This window comes from Lithobates pipiens, unplaced genomic scaffold (genome assembly GCF_037356315.1).
Source record: "Lithobates pipiens isolate NorthernLeopardFrog02 unplaced genomic scaffold, aLitPip1_a1.2 Scaffold_8, whole genome shotgun sequence".
Taxonomy (NCBI): domain Eukaryota; kingdom Metazoa; phylum Chordata; class Amphibia; order Anura; family Ranidae; genus Lithobates; species Lithobates pipiens.
Window position 1 is genome coordinate 299,521,758 of NW_027507903.1, and position 19,642 is coordinate 299,541,399.

General features: G+C 39.7%; 1 protein-coding gene across 4 annotated transcripts; it reads left to right on the forward strand.

The window, feature by feature from the left end:
• The first annotated feature begins 565 nt into the window (after positions 1-565).
• Positions 566-18,174, forward strand: LOC143963036 (ADP-ribosylation factor-like protein 3). Of its 4 annotated transcripts, none has more exons than XM_077472587.1 (6): positions 577-747; positions 11,115-11,267; positions 12,123-12,239; positions 15,123-15,173; positions 16,025-16,210; positions 18,010-18,174. In XM_077472587.1, the coding sequence occupies exons 1-6, from the start codon at positions 730-732 to the stop codon at positions 18,055-18,057; spliced, it is 573 nt and encodes a 190-aa protein (XP_077328713.1). In that variant the 5' UTR covers positions 577-729; the 3' UTR covers positions 18,058-18,174. The 4 variants fall into 4 exon arrangements, with proteins under 4 accessions (XP_077328714.1, XP_077328713.1, XP_077328712.1 ...); XM_077472586.1 differs by lacking the exon at positions 577-747 and adding an exon at positions 4,817-5,059; XM_077472585.1 differs by lacking the exon at positions 577-747 and adding an exon at positions 10,951-10,983.
• Positions 18,175-19,642: the final 1,468 nt, after the last annotated feature.

The following is a 19,642-nucleotide window of genomic DNA, read 5'->3' on the forward strand; positions in this document are numbered from 1 at the left end:
TTTCTGCAGTTCAGATTTCCAAATGGTATTCTTCTTATACAGTGAATGAAAGAATTTGATTAACAATTTCTTCTCTAATTAAAAAAATAAAGAAAGCGCTTACCTATTAGGTGCAAGAATATGCAGGAAGCACAGATGTACTTGGTAAAATGTAAGGCTGATAGCTATGAGTTACCGCAGTGCCTTATAAAAATGCCCTGTCCACTCTAAACAAGGAAGATATTAAAGGAAATTTATCAGTGAATACAATTAATATCACAGATAAATCACTACCAAATATATCCAGCATATACATCTTACTTGTACCTGTTTTTATCTTATGCATCTGAAGACATAAAATAAGGAAGATTCGCTATATAGTTTACATGTTCATATAAGTGTGGTCTTCTTTTGTTCCTTGCTAAAGCTTTGCCATCTAAGGTTGCATAATGCGTGTGGCCGTTTATAGTTGTGTCTTGTGTGAAAGAGATATACTACCTACAGCAGAGTGGCAACAGATGGCATGGGGATTAGAAAGGTAATTACTTAATGCTGAGACAAAAACTGCAACTAAGTCGGTCTTCCTAATCCTTGTTCTAGCACTCCTATTTGACAGTGTGCTGCACACTGGGAAAAATATATAGAAAACGGTTCATTATAATGCTGCTACCACTGTAACCACAGACACTTTACTTTAACCCCACTTAATGGTTTCTTTACAAGACTCCTGTACATAAGGAATGTAGCATTATGGGTGAAGTGCAAAAGGTAAGTGCAAACATATGTAAACACATATTGTTATTTGATTATTGTTGGTTACTGGTATATTAATATTAATTAATATATTAATTGATTTGGTCATATATAGAGGGTGGTGTGAAAAAAAATGATGCTTTCTTTCTGCTAAAACCATGGCACTAAGGCTGCATTCACACCTGAGCGTAGCGTTTTCAAGCAGAAAATGGCGTGATTTTGCAGCTTTTTTGCGGCGCTTTTTGCAGCGTTTTTTACCGCGTTTTGACGCGATTTTGTGCAGGGCAAAAAGTCACCAATGTTAAAAGAAGAAAAACGCCCGAATCTGCTCAATTCGAGGGACAAAAAAGGGTCTGGAACTTGTTTGAGCTTCAGGCGTTCGGCGACATGGAGTGGAGATGTGAACCATCTCCTTTGAGAATAATAGATTTTTTCCCCTCTAGCGTTTTGTAGCTTCAGGCTTCAAGCTACAAAATGCTCAGGTGTGAATGGGGTCTTATACTTCAGATATACAGCGTTAACTACCATCCACGGAAAACTGTGGCTCCAAGAAATATGCTTTTTTTCAAATATATATAGATAGATAGATATATCTATAGCTATCTATCTATATATATTTGAAAAAAAAGCATATAGATAGATAGAAAGAAAAAAAAATAGAAAGATTGATAAAAATAGATGTAATTACTTTCTTATGCCAGAGTGTGTCCCAATCACTATCTCTGTAAGTTTTTGCTGGTTGGCTTAGACTGCATTTCAATGGCAAGAAAAATATAATAGCAAGCATAAAATGATTGAAATAAAGCATGAAATAAATATATATGTACATAGTGAATATTGTCATGACATGTATTAACAAAATACAATTAACAGAATATTACATTTACAAATAAATTTAGGTTGTTTAAAAATATAATTATATGTGAGAATGTACAAGATAGGGCAGAATATAAATATACAATTATGAATGAAAAAATGTATATGAATCAATGCTAATAAATGAATATATGTTTTAGTTTTATGTGACTATTTATACATTTTTATGAAAAGAAAAAAAAAGTTAATGTTTGCATGGTAATATTACACTCATTTTTTTGAATTGCGAGGATACATAATCCAAATTTGGCAAATTACTATATGACACATAAGACATTAGAAAACAGAAAACTGGACAATAAATAAAATATATGTATTTCTAGTGTTACATTATTATACTAATGCCTGTTATTATCTATTTTCTGTGGTTTTCCTGCTGATATTTAGTAAATGAAGTCATATCTAGAATCAAATATATATAGTATGACTAGATATTTAATTTAATTGCAGTAATGAAACCATTACTAAATCTCTGTAAGAGCTGTAATTTACAAACCATGAAAACTCAAGTGGGTGGAGGCCTCCCAGATTTAACAATTTATTGGGCTATGCGAAAACTATTTTGTTTTCTTCATCCAAACCACATTTTAAGCAGGATTCCCGAGCTGAGGATTTTCATCATTGGAAAAAGCTCTAAATGTAATAATTTAAATTTCCACTAGATGCATTAATTAATGAATGTAATTAAATAAATCAATAAATACACATACATACATTTAAATATATATCTAATATATTTGTAATAAATGTGATAACAGAAATTTGAGAGTGAAGAAAGCTGGTCACCCCCATCACATTGCACATTATACATATTGTATGTTCACTTTTACATTTTCTAAGAAATATTTATTGCAGATGTTTGATTGGATATTAATTAAATAGTTTGTTAGGCAAGCCTTCACATTACACGCTGTTGTTGTTGGTGAACTGGTGCAAAGATTGGCCATGCAAAGCCCAGCAGGGGCAAAACATTGATTCATTTATGTCACCCTTCTGTATGACACATTAAAACACACATTAAAATGTGTATTTTTTCAGTGACTAGATCAGTAGCATTTTTACCTTTTTATCTTTGTTGTATAATGCATTTTCGTGTCTCCCTTGCCTCTACAAAATACTTGTACTCAGTTGCAAAGTGGCTTTTTTTTTTTAAACATAAGAGACATTTTTATTGTTATCGTGTTAGGCATACTGTATGTACAGCCATATTCTAAGAACACACATAATTATATGCTCAGCAGTCAGTACAACTTTTATGTCCCAAAAAAAATTGGGCAGTCATTGCCAAATTATAAACCTTATAGTGGTCTTTTCCCCAAAACAGATCACCTAAGGTCAACTCTATCCTGAAAGCTGCGTCCTAAACAGCCAAAATGATCGGTCTAATCCTGTTGAAAAACCATTTAATCTGTGGATTAATTTACCATGACAGTGGCATGACACCAGCAGGTTAACATATTACTAGCTATAGAAAAGGCAGATTACTACCGTCAGCTTGAAGTGTTTGCTCTGCTGAAATAACTACATTATCAGTTTACCAACTATGTACAGTATATTTTGACCACCAGAACTCAACTACCAATCTGGACAATAAAAATTTTACACGTCAGCTTTGCTACACCTGTGTATTTGTAGCACCCACTTGGTGGAATACATAGAGGATTACAATTTACCCCGATTTTTAATACAAGATTTAAATCTATCCTCTCCTGCGCAATAAAGTATAAAATAAAAAGCTTTTGATTCCACAATTTCATTTTAATGTTGGCTGAGGATTTAAGGCTCAGAAATGAACCATACCTCCAATCTCTCCTTTCAACAATAGCTATTGTTTTGCTCTGCCTTGCCTTAAGACCCCTTTCACACTGAGCCACCCTGGGCATCAGCGGTAAAGCGGTGCTATTTTTAGAGCTGCTTTAGACCCCTTTCTCACTGGAGGCATTTTTCAGGCGCTACATCGCAAAAATAGCACCCGCATAGCGCCTGAAAAAAGCCTCAGCTGCAAACCCAGTGTGAAAGTCCGAGTGCTTTCACACTGGGGCGCTGCGCTGGCAGGGCATCACAAAAAGTCCTGCCAGCAGCTTCTTTGCATCGGTGTAGGAGCGGTGAATACACCGCTCCTCCACCGCTCCTCCACCGCTCCTCCACCGCTCCTGCCTGTTGAAAACAATGGGGCAGCGCTGCTATACTGCCGGCAAAGCGCCGCTGCAGTGGCATTTTGCGGGTGGATTTAACCCCTTTTCCGGCACTAGCGGGGGGTTAAAACCGTGCTGCTAGCGGCCGAATAGCACTGCTAAAACAACAGTAATGCGGCACTAAAAATATTGCCGCTTTACCGCTGACGCCCGGGATGGCTCAGTGTGAAAGGGGTCTTACCATAGTTTTTGCTGTCCCACTAGTGGCTTAAAATGGGATAGATCCACCCGCAAACCACCTCTGCAGCGGCGCTTTGCACTGCAGTATAGCAGCGCTGCCCCATTGTTTTCAATGGGCAAGAGCAGTGGAAGAGCATTGTTGGAGCGGTGAATTCACGCTCCTACACCGCTGTAAATAAGCTGCTGGCAGGACTTTTTGTGACGCCCTGCCAGCGCAGCACCCCAGTGTGAAAGCACTCGGGCTTTCACATTGGGTTTGCTGCTGAGGTTTTTCTTAAGTGCCATGCAGGCGCTATTTTTATCGATGTAGCGCCTGAAAAATGCCTCTAGTGTGAAAGGGGTCTAGTGAGTGGGACTTCAGCAGCAAGACTTCACAATTTGTATTCTAAAGTGAGCTGCTTGGAGGCATAAAGTGCAGGCACAAAGAAGAGCCCCTATTGTCCCTGCTATGGCCGAATGTAGAGCTAATCCAATCTCTCCCTCCCGATCACATTCCTAATAGCCCTATGATGGGCTGTCACACTGTCCAATAGTGATGTCTGAGAGGCTGGAGTGGGTGTGTACTTCTCCACTTTATATCTGACAACATCTTTCCTTTTTTAAGAGTGACAGAATCCCTTTCAGCTTTGGCCACATAATGGAGTCTATCATATTTTAAATATGCACTCACCGGCCACTTTATTAGGTACACCTTGCTAGTACCAGATTGGACCCCCTTTTGCCTTCAGAACTGCCTTAATTCTTTGTGGGAAAAATTCAACAAGGTGTTGGAAACATTCCTCAGAGATTTTGGTCCATATTGACATGATGGCATCATGCAGGTTCTACGGATTTTTTGGCTGCACATCCATGATACGAATCTCCCATTCCACTACATCCCAAGAGTGCTCTATTGGATTGATATCTGGTGACTGTGGAGGCTATTGGAGTACAGTGAACTCATTGTCATGTTCATGAAACCAGTTTGAGATGATTTTAGCTTTGTGACAATGTGCACGATCCTGCTGGAAGTAGCCATCAGAAGATGGGTACACTGAAGTCATAAAGGGATGGACATGGTCAGCAACAATACTCAGGTAGGCCGTGGCATTTAAACAATGCTTAATTGGTACTAAGGGGCACATTGTGTGCCAAGAAAATATCCCCCACACCATTACACCACCAGCCTGAACCATTGATACAAGGCAGGGTAGATCAAAGTTTTCATGTTGTTTACACCAAATTCTGACCCTACCATCTGAATGTCGCAGCTAAAATCGAGACCAGGAAACATTTTCCCAATCTTCTATTGTCCAATTTTGGTGAGCCTGTGTGAATTGTAGTCTTAGTTTCCTGTTCTTAGCTGCCAGGAGTGGCACCCAGTGTGGTCTTCTGCTGCTGTAGCCAATCTGCTTCAAAGTGTTGTGCATGCACTGACGGTATTCTGCATACCTTGGTTGTAACGAGTGGTTATTTGAGTTACTGTTGCCTTTCTATCATCCCAAACCAGTCTGACCATTCTGCTATGACCTTTGATTTCAACTAGGCATTTTTTGTCCACACAACTGCCACTCACTAGATATTTTCTCTTTTTGGACCATTCTCTGTAAACCTTAGAGATGGTGGTGTGGGAAAATCCCAGTAAATCAGCAGTTTTTTAAATACTCAGACCAGCCTGTCTGGCACAACAACGAATTATCCATATTCCCATTGCATATGTTCTGGGAATAGACTCTAAAGTAATGGTGCTGCAGCAACCATCAGCTAGAGACTGGAACATGCACAATACATTGTTAAACATTGCCAAGCACACCATGGGTCCAAACCAATTTTTATTAAAGAAAGATCATGCCACAAAGAGAGTGCAGAGTTTCAGAGCCATACAGGACCCCTTCGTCAGGCATGTACTGATGGGAATATGGAACGATTGTCATAACCTCCACTGCCTTTACTTGCACATGCAGAACTTCACCTCACTTGCACAGTCTGGAAATACGTTGTATGCTTGCAAATATTTACACAGGAGATGAAGGCACACATCATACTCAAGCAGGCCGGCTCATCTAAGGCACTATCTTTTGCTTCCTCCCACCACACCCTGTTTAAAACCCTCCTCTTGAATTTAAACACCTGCCAATAAAAGAACAACTCTATCCTATGACATTGGTATACCAATGGATGGCACAAACTGTCATACTAGTGACAAAGGAGAGAGTTGTTTTGCAGCAGCACACATGAATGGAACAAATCTAGAGATTCTTTGAAGTCAGGATTGTTATCCGAAAGATTCTCCCTTCTGGTAGAAGCATTACATTTTCCATTTGCATTCCAAACAATCCATTAATAGCCATAAATATTTACCAAAGGTAAGACATGCCAAGAATTGTGTCTATTCAATAATGTGTTATGCATTCTCTTTAGATACTTGATAAGTTTAAAGCATACCCCAGTGATTAAAAAATAAAAGAGCACCTCAAATATTTTATTTCATCATTTATTTTATATTTAAATATACTACTCTTATAGTTACTGACAGGGGCGGACTGACAACTCATGGGGACCCCGGGCAATAGGAGAAGATTATGGGGGCCCCAGGCAATAGGAGAAGATTATGGGGCCCCCAGGCAATAGATTATGGGGCCACACAGTAAACACACACACACACACACACACAGTATACACACACACACAATATACACACACAGTATACACACACAGAATACACATACACACTGAAAAGGTACTGGAGAGGCGGGGCAGCTATAATCTTGGGATTTAAAAAAACAAACGGATTTTTACATACTGTCCCTGGTTTTATTGAGGCTGGCAACCCTGATGGGGCCCCTTAGTGTCATGGGGCCCTCGGGCAGTGCCCAAGTGCCCGAATGGTCAGTCCTCCCCTGGTTACTGATTTAGCCAAATTTAAAAAAAAAAGGTGCATACTGTATGTATGCCCATCAAGTTCAATCAATAAACAAAATTCACCTTATTTAAAACCCGTATCCACAGAACCCTAACGTGTAAAACCCATATAAGGCATTGGTAAAATTCTTAAAAAAAGGTTCTTTCTGATCCCCACAAGCAATAGGATACTCTCTGGAGCAACAATGTATTGTGCGGTAACTTATAAACGTTATATTTTGGGCATTAGGAAAAACTTATCCTTAACAGCTCTTACTGTAAAAAGCATTTTCATAAGTGGCAGTTGAATTTCTTTTCCTCTAGATGAAAACAGTGCTTCCTTATTTGGAATTATCTTAAAGTGAACAACCTTTTACCAAGTAAGATTACAATAGGTATTTCTACGTGGTGATAAAATAATAAAATGACTACTTAGCTGAGGTCCCCCATGCCCCTAATCAATTTATTGGCTTTTCTCTGCATTCTCTTAAATTTTGCAACATATTTTTTGTGAACTGATGTCAAAAACTGAACTGCATTTTGAAGGTGACATCCTACTAAAGCTTTGTACAGGGCAAGATTACTTTTCTCTCTCTCCTATGAAACAAGAAAATATCTTGCTCTCTAGAAGCTGTACACCCAGACGGACCCCCCAGGTTATATACTGTTACATGTTTTAGACCCCAAGTGCATAACTTTTTATGTATTAACATTAAACCACACTTTTCACTAAATTGCTTAATTAAATAGTTTATCCAGGTCAGCATGTCAGAGACACCTTGTAGGGACAAATTTTGTGTAATCTATAAACACATGAATAGTACTATTAATTCCAAACTATAAAATTTGAAAACATTGAAATACGAGATACACCATTAAAGCCCAAGACCGGCCATAGACAGTTCGAATCTTGGCCGGTTCCCCAGGAACCATGTGTGGGCAGGCTGAATATACAAAGTTGATCGATTGACCGTCTTGGGTAGAACCTTTTTTTCAACTGGAACTTGGTGGAACGCAGTTCCACCACCTCTGGCTCAGGCTCTCTGCCTACCACTATCACCTGTAAAGACAAAAGTCACCTACGGTGGAGGTACTAGGGCCGGCTGGGTGCTTCAGCTTAATACAGCAACAAAAGTAAGATATGTGGACAATGGAGGAGTGAAAATGGGATGGAGTGGTAAGCGGCTGTGGAAGAAGGCTGAACTCTGCACTCTCTTTGTAGTACACCTGCAAAACGCTGCACTCCTGGTGTTTTAATTCCCCTTAAGACCCTCTCGCTGTTAGTGAAATTGAACCACACTATTCAACCCACCTATTTGCTGAGAAAAAAAGCCCTGGGTACAACCATCCTGTTAGATTCACTTGTGTTTATCGCTAGCAGCTGCTATAGCTGCTAGAAATCCTCACTATCTTCTCCTATAGCCACTAGTATAAATCACTGTCTTCTCCATTCAATGCAAAGTGTCCCTTGTGCCTCTATCTTCTCTCTCAGTTGAAATCTGATCATTCCAGCCGGGAGCATGAGCCCAGCGGCTCCAGTCACTGTCTTGGGTCCTCATTCGACAATTAACAGCAGCAGGAGCCATTGGCTCCCACTGCTGTCAATCAAATCCACTGACACGGGAGCCGGGGTGGTGCCGAGTCCTGCTGTCTATGTCAATGGCACGTGAGCGTGCCCACACAGGTGCCCCCATGGAAAGCGGCTCTCCATGGGGGCACCCAAAGAAGAGAAGAAGCCAGCGGCATTACTGGGGCACCCCAGAAAAGGAGGATTGGGGCTGCTCTGTGCAAAACCCTTGCACAAAGCAGGTAAGAATGACATGTTTGTTATTAAAAAAAAACCTTTACAATCAGGTTAACCATCTGTGGGGCAATGTTCAAAATGCTTCAGCAAAGTCCAAGAATAATATATCCATAGCCACTCCATTGTCTAAAACTGGGTACACACAGATCGAAATTCAGCTGGTTCAGCAGGGACTAGCCAAATTTTGATAAGTGTGTGGACCTCTATTTTCTCTCCTTTTAAATATTATCAAAACAAAGTCTGGGGCTGTGGTGTGTACTGTACATTCATATGCTTTATATGCTTAACAACATATGTGATGACTACACAATCAGCCTCACGCTGTGCAGAGATTTCCCAGCAATTGTGACCTTTTAAAATATCTTTATTACTAGCTGCCATGCCCAGACAGGAATGTAAGAGAGTTTACTGATGTTTAATTAAAAAATAGTTTGCTATAGCTGCAGTCATATAACTTACCTGTAAAGACAAGCCCGTAGCAAAAAAAAAAATAGGTGCAGGGCTGCATGATAGGGGAGACAGTGTATAATTGATAACAAGGGGTTAATTACGGGTAGTGAGGAGGGGAAGGCTAATAGGAGTGGCTGGGGGTTTTCAGAAAGGTTGGGGTTGCTGTGAGGGGTGACGCACAGTACAGCACACAGCAGCAGACTCGTGGTGGAATCAAAGAAGAAGGAAGTCCTACCCTCCCACCCTTCAATTGTGGATTGCTTTTAATTTTCTTAGCATAGCCGTGTGGCGGTTGGGGTCTGTGGAGGCATTAACAATTTGGAGATGTAATGTTTGTCCCCAAACCGGTGTTGCGCGGCTGGGGATAGTGAAGTGAAATGGGTTTGCCCCCGAGCTGGAGTTGTGTGGCTGGGGATAATTGAGTATAACTGTAATACCCAAGCTGAATGGGGTTATGGGATGCCTCCTAAGACCTGCAACCTAGTTCTAGTGATACATTACGGGTACTGGTTATTGATTGTTGATGTTACAGAGATTTTAATATTTATTTGTTAATAAAATGGCCAGACACTTTTCTCCAGTTCAGTGTCAAGTGTTATTTGTATATAACAAAGTTTGGGAATGTTAAGGATTATATATCTGGGGTACCCTAGCCATGTAATATGTGCCACGCCCTGCAGGCTGGTTTAACCTTCTCTCCAGTGATGGTCGATCCTTTTCACAGCATTGCATTTCCAGCCCTACAAAGGTTGATAGCTTCAAGTCAAACAATGCAGTATACAGGCATACCCCACTTTTAAGTACACAATGGGCTTTATTTACTAAAGCTGGAAAGTGCAAAATCAGGCTCACTTCTGCATAGAAACCAATGAGCTTCTAACCCCAGCTTGTTCAATTAAGCTTTGGTAATAAAACCTTGAAGCTCATTGGTTTATATGCAGAAGTGAGCTTGGTTTTTCACTTTCCAGCTTTAGTAAATAAACCCTGTTGCGTACTTAAACGTGGGGTATGCCTCTATTGAAGAAGGTTCCACCCGTCCCTTTCTGTGCTCTCCTCCATTGACAAAAGTCCTTCCATTGCCTTCTCAGCTTAAAGCCACAGTTAAAAGTTAAAAAATTGTTTCGTCCAATGTTGTATAACTTCTATAACTATACTCTCTAACATGTTTTGTGGCAGAAAGCGTATTCATAGAAAAAGAGCCTGTAAGTGCATGGATATTATGGGGTTTACTAAAGGGAAAAAGATTGTGCACTTTGCAAATTGCAGTTGCACTCTGCAAGTGCAGTTGCTCCAGAGCTTAGTAAATAAGCAGAGACTCTGTTTTGATTGGGTATTCTTTGCAAAGTGAAGCCTTACCTCATTTACTAAGCTCTGAAGCAACTGGACAGTCTATTTGCCTTTAGTAAACCAACCCCCTATATCTGTAGTGGAGCAATGGATTATTTGGCATGTATGCGGGGCTGCTTTTTATGTTGTCAAGTTATGAGCAGCACCCTCTGTACTTTTCGGAATGGGAGGTTAGTTGTGAAAAATTATTTAAAGCTCTGATTAAAACCTATTTCTACCTAAACATGCCCTCTATCCCCAATCTCCCTTTTCTCCCAGAGCATCCAGAACACATTACTGCATATTTATCTTTTTTCAAGGGGTCTCCCATCTGGTCATATGACATTATGAGTCCTTTGTCTTCATATTCCTCCGGAGCATTACATGGCATCGTTCCCTGCAGCTTTATCCTGTGAGTCCTGGGGAGCTTGATGAGGCACCCCTAAGGGGCAGGTTCCTGATGTCCCGGGCACACAGAAAGTGGGTTGAATGACACTGGGCATCGTTCAACACCCCAAAAATATGGTGCTGGGTAGAGTGGTGTGTTCCTTTTTTTTGATACACACTAGTTTACTTTATCTACTAGTCTACATAAAATCTAAATGTTTAGAAAAAGAATCTAAGATTTCCTGATTTCAAAAAACATCTTTGACTTTGTATTATGTTTTTAGGGTTTGATGTCCCTTGTAGAAGAGTTAAGAAAGGTTGAACATTTGAATGACAACGGAGTTAGAATCGTGCTACTTGGCTTGGACAACGCTGGGAAAACAACAATATTGACCCGCCTTGCACTGGAGGAGGCCAGCAGTATAACTCCAACACAGGTGTAGAAACTACACAAATTCATAGCTCTGCTCAAGACTCAACTCTCTGATACATGGACAATCTGGGTGTATCAGCCACACACCAATCTCACTTAGCTCCTCTTACCGTATTTATTAATAGTCAGTAAGTTGATTGCATAAAAAGTATCTGCATCTGAGAACCAACCTTCCCTGATGTGTTTCATCATGCCTGGTTTGCTCACAATGATAACAGAAAATTTGTATTGTAGACATTGTTGTATGCAGTCACCTTATTGACTATTAATAAATATTGTAAAATAAGCTAAGAGAGGTGCAGCTGATACATCTTTTCAACACAGATATGTTTCAGGTTTTAAAACAAATGTTGACTAACTTCAGACTATAATTCTGTATCGTTGCAATATCCCATTTTGGATAACCTATTGGTCCCAACGGCCAAATCTTTAGTGGGTACAGTTTCAAGTTTGTGGAATAATATCCCTCAAAGCCAAAGTTGAACAAACAGAAGAACTAGGCCTCCACCAAGAACTTTTGTAGTAACTCATCAGTATTTTACTGAATAATACCACTCTTTTGTATGTGTGTGTGTGTGTGTGTGTGTTTGTGTGTGTGTGTGGGGGGGGGGGAGGGGTCATTGTTAGATATATGAGTTTAAAGTTGTGAGCTGTGCGCTGAAGTTAGTAAGGTCATAGTCCCTTTGCTTACCACATGTGTGAACAACAACAATGTATGTGAATTCTGTGAAACTCAACATAGTGAGTAGTATAACAGAAGTATGTAGCAGTACATCACAAAACTTTATGGCAGTAAAAATTGGGTTATTACAAATGTTGCATTTGGCAAATTTTTCACCATTTTAAGTCTTTGTTTTAGGGTTTTAATATCAAAAGTGTCCAGTCTCACGGTCTGAAGCTATCAGTTTGGGACATTGGAGGTCAAAGGTCCATTCGAACACATTGGAAAAAATATCTTGGGAGCACAGACTTACTGGTGAGATAACAATTGTTGCATACAGATGGTCCAAACATTGTAGTGCTAATTAATGAATACATGAAGCTACCAGCTTCATAAATAAGGAGTACATAAAGCCCTGCATAAAGCCCTGCATGATATTAAAGTGTGTCTTTCAGCTCTTTCAATCTTGTTGTCAGATCATAAAAGTGTTCAGATCAACAATAACACGTGGTGACTAGAAGTGTCTTTATAACTACTTAAATCTTTTTCAGTGTGCTTGGGAAGCTCTTTGGTCAATGGTAATATGCTATGACTGTCCAGGTTGAGAGCTAAGCTCCACCTCTCCTTGCAACATGTATCAGTCCAATGTGGCAGCCTCTACCGCCCACACAGATCATTGCTGAATGATAATTATACTTGCATCTGCACTGATTTCTTTAATCTACCTGCACAGTCTCACCAACACCTGTTGAGTCTGCAAGTCTTCCAGCCCTGTAACTAAAGGTCTGTACTGGATGACTTGCAGCTGGAGGAGTAGTATGCAGGAGCCAGAACATTGTACCTGCAATCCACTGATTGTGGTTGCAATGCTACGTAGGCTCCAATGCAAAACAAAAATAAATGTACATACGTTTACTAATTAATATGAGTACAGTGGAATTATCCTTTGATTTAATAGTAGGACTATGGTCTCCCATAAAAAATATGCAATGCTGCACTTAATTATAATTGCATCTGAATTTACCATTTTCCCAAAGTCTCACAAATACCTGTTGATCCTGCCAGTTAAGTCCACCTCATGTAGTTTCCTTTGATGAGAGATAATGTTTCTGCGCTGCTACAGAATTCAAAGTGGCATTGTCCCTAAGCTGTGGCTACTTTACTACACTGGGATAAGAAGTGGGCCGTGGCTAGCAGCATTGTTGCTGCTGATTCATTGCTTGTCAATCTATGCCTGGTCACACCTAGTCCTGTCAACGCTTTCTGGATTGGCAAAACTGAAATCCTCGCACTTTTGGCTGCAGTGTCTGGGAGGGATAGAATGAATACTATACATAATGGAGGTTTTGGTTGTCTAAAGGGAGCTAAAAGAAGTTTTTTTAATTATTATTATTATTTAGAAGGCTCTTGCATCACATAGTAATTGGATCGGAGACCTCTTAGAACTCCCAGATGAGAGCCTTTAGAGCTCATTCACATGGGTAAAAACTGAGTTGCGTAGACGTGCACTGTGCATAGTTTTGAGCGAATCCAAACACAGCACTAAAGCAATCAATGAGTCCAAACACACAGCTGCACCTACCTGCGATAATGTGTGCTGCATTTAGCGGCGCAGAAAAAAAGAAGGACACCTCTGCATCCAGGGCCGCACAGATTTACTGATTTTGCATGCAAAACACGCCTCAACATTCATAAACCTGTAAGCGCATAAGTGTGTAGACATTTATTTGAATGAAGGAGGAACGGTACACATCTAAATGTAGTACACATCCAAACAGGTCTAAACACAAGTACTTTAGATGCATATTTTCTGCAGGATCTTCTGCCAGCAAGAACCTGCATTTATGCAGAAAATATGCGCATCCCCATGTGAATGAACCCTTTAAAGTAGCTCATGTCGTTTAAACGAATTGAACCAGTTACCAAACTTAAATTCCTGCTGCTGAGCACAAGTTATACAGTCTGATTCCAAATTTCATCATGTAACGAATTCAAACAGCTTTTGATCCTGAAAAAGAGTGGAGCACAAAAACCTAGTACCATTTAAGCAATAACATATAAATCTATAAAGACATCAGTTGTTAACAATAGGCTGATTTCATCCACATTTTTTTTTTTAAAGTAATTAACACTGCTATATAAAAGCATACTTATAAAGCACTGTAAAATATCAGTTAGTAAAGTAGAACAAAGTTTTGTGTGCAGGTAGAAAAGAACAGACCAGTCTTTAACCATAAGGGGATGGAACATCCCTCCCTGTCTTTAAAGCGGAAGAAAACCCGTCCATTTAAGTTTAAAAAAAACAGTTATATTTCCAGCACGTGCCAGAAATGGAACACTCCCATTGGTTGTGCTTTCAACCAAATGGTAAAATCACCCAATGGCAGGTGTCATACCTGATCACAGGGCAGTTGTAGATTAAACAGAGGCCAAGATGGCAGCTTTCTTGGCTGAAAACGATAGGCAGGTTTAGTTCCACTTTAACTGGAAGGGGGTAAAGAGAAATAGACGGGGCAGCTGGATTTCAGCATAAACATATAATGTGGCCTAGACCAGAAGGGTTACCAAGGGTGACACACAGGGGGGGGTTACTAAAATGAATCACTCAGGTTCTGGTGCAGCTGTGCATGGTAGCCAATCAGCTTCTAACTCCACCTTTTTCAGTTAAGCTTTGACAAAAAAACCCTGATAGCTGATTGGTTTCTATGCAGAGCTGCACCAGGTTTTGCACTCTCCAGTTTTAGTAAATCCTCCCCAATGTTCCAGACTTCCCAGTATTGTTGAGGTTCCCATTTTTTGGTGTTGCTGCACAGCTTGTGCATTTTCATTGGTGGAATAGTGCACTGTGTGCTTACAACTCTGGCAGTGTACACCTATAACTGAACTTTTAGCAAAATAAGGTTACAACTTGCCTCACACTTGTTGACATTACTAAAGATACTGACATACAGTAAGTGGGCAAACTATTTTAATAGACATTTGGCCTAGGATGAAAGGAAACATAAATAAATTAAATTTAAATAATATTCAATTTAAATTTATTTATTTACTATTTATTAAAAATGAAATATTATAAATATTTATTAAAAATAACTGTATTGGTCCTGAAAATAAACAAATGTATGCAGAATTTGCAATGCGTAAATAAATAGGAAATAAAGTCATCATGCTGCAATAATGGCTTTTATTTTTTTTCAGATTTATGTAGTGGACAGTGCAGATCGAAAACGGTTTGAAGAAACAGGACAGGTATAATCTTTCTGAAAATCTTTTACATGAAGACTTGCCAGAAACTGATCCTTGTGCAGAAAGCAACAGAGGAAAGAGGGTCCTTCTTCCACCCTGACCACCTGCTTTCTTACTCCTTTGTTTTGTCATTAATAATATTCTGAAATAAGAGACAAGACTGGGGTGCCTAATGTATGTTCCAGTTGGGATTGTTTTACTATGGAAATTGGCTACTCAGGCCTGAACTGTTAAGTGTCATTTGTAGACCAACAATGTTCTACATTGTGGAACATTGGCTTTTTTTAACCAAATAACACATACTATTTATACAGGTACAGAGTTATTTTGCTTAGTTTTTGGGATTCTATTGAAATGGCCTTATTCCCCTATTAACACAGTCGGTAATGATAGGGGAATCCCTCCAGCACTGTTGTGTTCTGACGCCAGGGAGCCTTCCCCACCGGCAGAATACAATGATCACTGCCAGCTGCTAAAGATGCTGGCAGTGATCACATGAAAAAAAATCCAACGGACTGGTTGAACTCGATGGATGGATTGACTACAGTACAGCCAACCTGTCTATAGATGGATCAGAACTCAGCCAGTTTCTGATTAACCAGCAAAATGTCATTCTATTTGTGGCTGGTTTGTCACCAGAACAATTGTCCCCACTGCAAGATTTCCTATCTATTCTTGTTACCAAACTCCCAACATAGTCATTTGGTTACAGAACAGAAGGGCCTAAGTACATTCACATATTAAAATGCACATTACTGTTTTCAGGAGCAGTTAAACACAAAGGGTAGATTTCTCAAGGCACAGCTTGGTTATAAATTAACCTTTCTATATATTCTATCTTTTGTTACCATCAGGAACTGGCAGAACTGGTGGAAGAGGACAACTTAGTGGGTGTCCCCCTTCTTGTGTTTGCAAACAAGCAGGATTTAATGACGGCCACCCCTGCTGCAGATATTGCTTCTGGACTCAACCTGCATACATACCGTGACCGAACATGGCAGATCCAAGCCTGCTCTGCCCTCTCTGGGGAAGGGATCCAGGTAGTACAGTCTTAGTGTATACTGCAATTATATGTAATACACTGGAAAATTGCTGCATGATTGAGGGCCCATTTACACTTGTGCACTGTGGCAATATGCGCTAAAACACTAATGTCACCACAAAGCACTAGAGCTACCCCATAGGAGCCGCTGTAATATAGCTGATTCTTTCCCAGGCAGTGTAGAGACAGCCAGGCACACAGCAACATTTAGGGGATGTCTCTTAGGATTTTTATTGCTGAAAAACTTGGGAATGGGATGTTGGGTAATATGGGATGCTTCGGATTTGCAGATTCTTTGCAGGAAAACACCCCACCTTGTTAATACATATGGCAGAGACCGAGCCCTTCTTAGACCCCATACACACTATTAGATTTTCTGCAGGTTTTTGTCTTCAGATTTTTCAAATCCATATAATATGAGGTCAAACCTTAAGAGTTTAAATTTGTATGCATTTAGGCAGGCCCTTGCACTACATGGTTTTGGTAAATCTGAAGACAAAAATCTGCAGAAAATCTAGTGTGTATGGGGTCTAAGAGTCTATCCCTGACAACAATACTACTGGCTTAACCACCCAAGGCATACAGCACACAGTCACTAGACCCTGAGCCCAGGCTATTACTCACAATGGTACAGGATTATTGGATGCCTCCTTCCAGTATTCACCGGACACTTTTCAGTGAGGGAGAGGTTAATGCTCACAATGCCACGGGACAATCAGACCCCTTTCATCTTCCACTGAGCACTCTTGAGTGAAGGAGAGTTTATAGTGGAGTTCTACCCAGAAATTGTACTTCCGCTGATCGGATACCCCCCACCCAGTGCCACATTTGGTACCTTTCAGGGGGAGGGGGTGAGGATACCTGTCAAATCCAGGTTTCTGCTCCCACTTCCAGACACACAGGTCCCAGAAGACAGTAGGGACTATTCAGAATGCACAGTGCGATTCACACATGCACAGTAGGAAACCAGGAGTAAAGCCGAAAGTCTTCACTGGTTCCCTTACCAGAAATGGCGGCGGCAGCACCGAGTCGATCTGAAGATCGGCTGGGGTGCCGACACTGCGAGCTCCCTGGACAGGTAAGTGGACAGGTAACATATCGTCTCCGCTCTGCCTTTGAAATGCTCTCTGCAAGGTGATTCACTTCGGATAGCTTTTCAGAGGCAGTATAAAGTCAAAGTTCTAACTGCAAAAGCCTCATTAAACTATCCTACTTTGCTAGCAGTTAATGTAAAACAGGAGATGCACATTAGAGAATAAGAATAAATAGATATAACAGGTGAGAGCAACCAGTGTTACCGATTAGATTTCATGAAAATAAAATGATATGCACTAATCATGATTTATAAAACTTATGACATCTATGAACAGTAGACATGTGCAATTTGTTTTAGTCTGAATACAAATTTGGATGAATTTTTGGTTATTCGGAGATTCAAATGTATCCGAATCTCTGAATGAAATAGTAATGAATTTCATTGAAATCTGTTAAAAATTGTTTTGTTTGCGAGCCCGCTGCTTAACTTCATACAGAATTTGAATTGGTTGATCGTTTCTAGACCGATCTGAATTCTAATCGTCCTGAAAAGTTGGAATTTGTTAGAAAATTAATAAACAAAACAAATTTTAACGACAACAAAATGAAACTGAACGAAAACTAAATGAAACTAAAATAATTACGAAACCAAATTAGTAGCATAACAAATCTATCCGAAACAAAACGACATTTTTCTGTTCTGCACATGTCTAATGAACAGTGTAATCTATACTGAAATATTTGTCTTTGTTTTATATGCAGGATGGAATGAACTGGATATGTAAAAACATTGCGGCAAAGAAAAAGTGATATCCCAATTTAGTAAAAAGAACGTAGAAGATGGAGAAACTCCTATAAATGCACATTGATTGTCAGATAATTATTGATGTTATTATATTGGACTGTAATAAAGATATGTGTACCCTACATCTGGTCATGTGATTATTTATATTGAGCTTGACACAGCCATATTTGAACCCACAAACAAACCACACTAGCATTAACCAATTTGTTTTGAATAAAGCAGGGAAGGATTAGAATCTCTGGCAAGTTTATATTGCTGCCTGTGTGCCCACTAGGAAGATTTTTCCTCACTTCCTGTCTCTATGACACCAGGACACGAAATGAGAGGCATGGGGTTCACCAACACAAGAAGACACTGGGGGTTTTTTACTAAAGACAGCTCTACTTTGTATTACAAGTCCACAGCAAATCCACTTGGAAGTGCAGTTGCTGTAGATCTGAGGCGTAGATCTGAAATGAGGGGAAGCTCTGCTGATTTTATCATCCAATCATGTGCAAGCAAAAACGCAGTTTTTTATTTTCCTTGCATGTCCCCCTCAGATCTACAGAAACTTTACTTCCAAGTGCAATTGCAGTGCAAAGTGAATTTTCCTTTAGTAAATAAACCCTTGAAAGCCTTTGAAGATTAGTAAAGAATCCAAACCTTTAGAATGTGTTGTCTCCATTATAGATTAGTCTCACTTTCCATCTCTTTGTCAACTGGTGATGGGACAGGGACAGAAATAAAGGGGGTGAAATGGGGATTTGGTGGCCCCCAAAATACATTGGCTACTCCTTTTATTGTCCCTTTGACCCTTGCTCTAATAAAATTGTGTCTGGACTATTAACCACTTGCCACCCGGGCCAATTCTGACATTTCTCTCCTACATGTAAAAATCATAATTTTTTTGCTAGAAAATTGCATAGAACCCCCAAACAAAGCAAAGACCCTAGAGAATACAATGGTGGTTATTGCAACTTTTTATCTCGCACGGTATTTGTGCAGCAATTTTTCGAACGTGTTTTTTTTTGGAAAAGAAACTGTTTTGTGCTTTAAAAAAAAAAAAAGACAGTAAAGTTAGCCCAATGTTTTTGCATATTGTGAAAGATGACGTTACGCCAAGTAAATAGATACCTAACATGTAACATTTCAAAATTGCACACGCTCGTGGAACGGCGCCAAACTTCACTACTTAAAAATCCCCATAGGCGACGCTTGAAATTTTTTTACTGGTTACATGTTTTGAATTACAGAGGAGGTCTAGAGACAAAATTATTTCTCTTACACCAACGTTCGCGTCAATAGCTCATATGTATGGTTTGAACACCATTTTCATATGTGGGCAGGACTTATGTATGTGTTCGCTTCTGCGTGCAAGCACATGGGGACAGACGTGCTTTGAAAACGTATTATTATTTTTTATTGTTAATTATACTTTCTTTTTTTATTTTGACACTTTTTAGAAAAAAAATCATTTTTGATCACTTTTATTCCTATTACAAGGAATGTAAACATCCCTCGTAATAGGAATATGACATGACAGGTCCTCTTTATAGTGAGATATGGGGTCAATAAGACTCCACATCTCACCACTAGGCTGGGAAGCCTGAA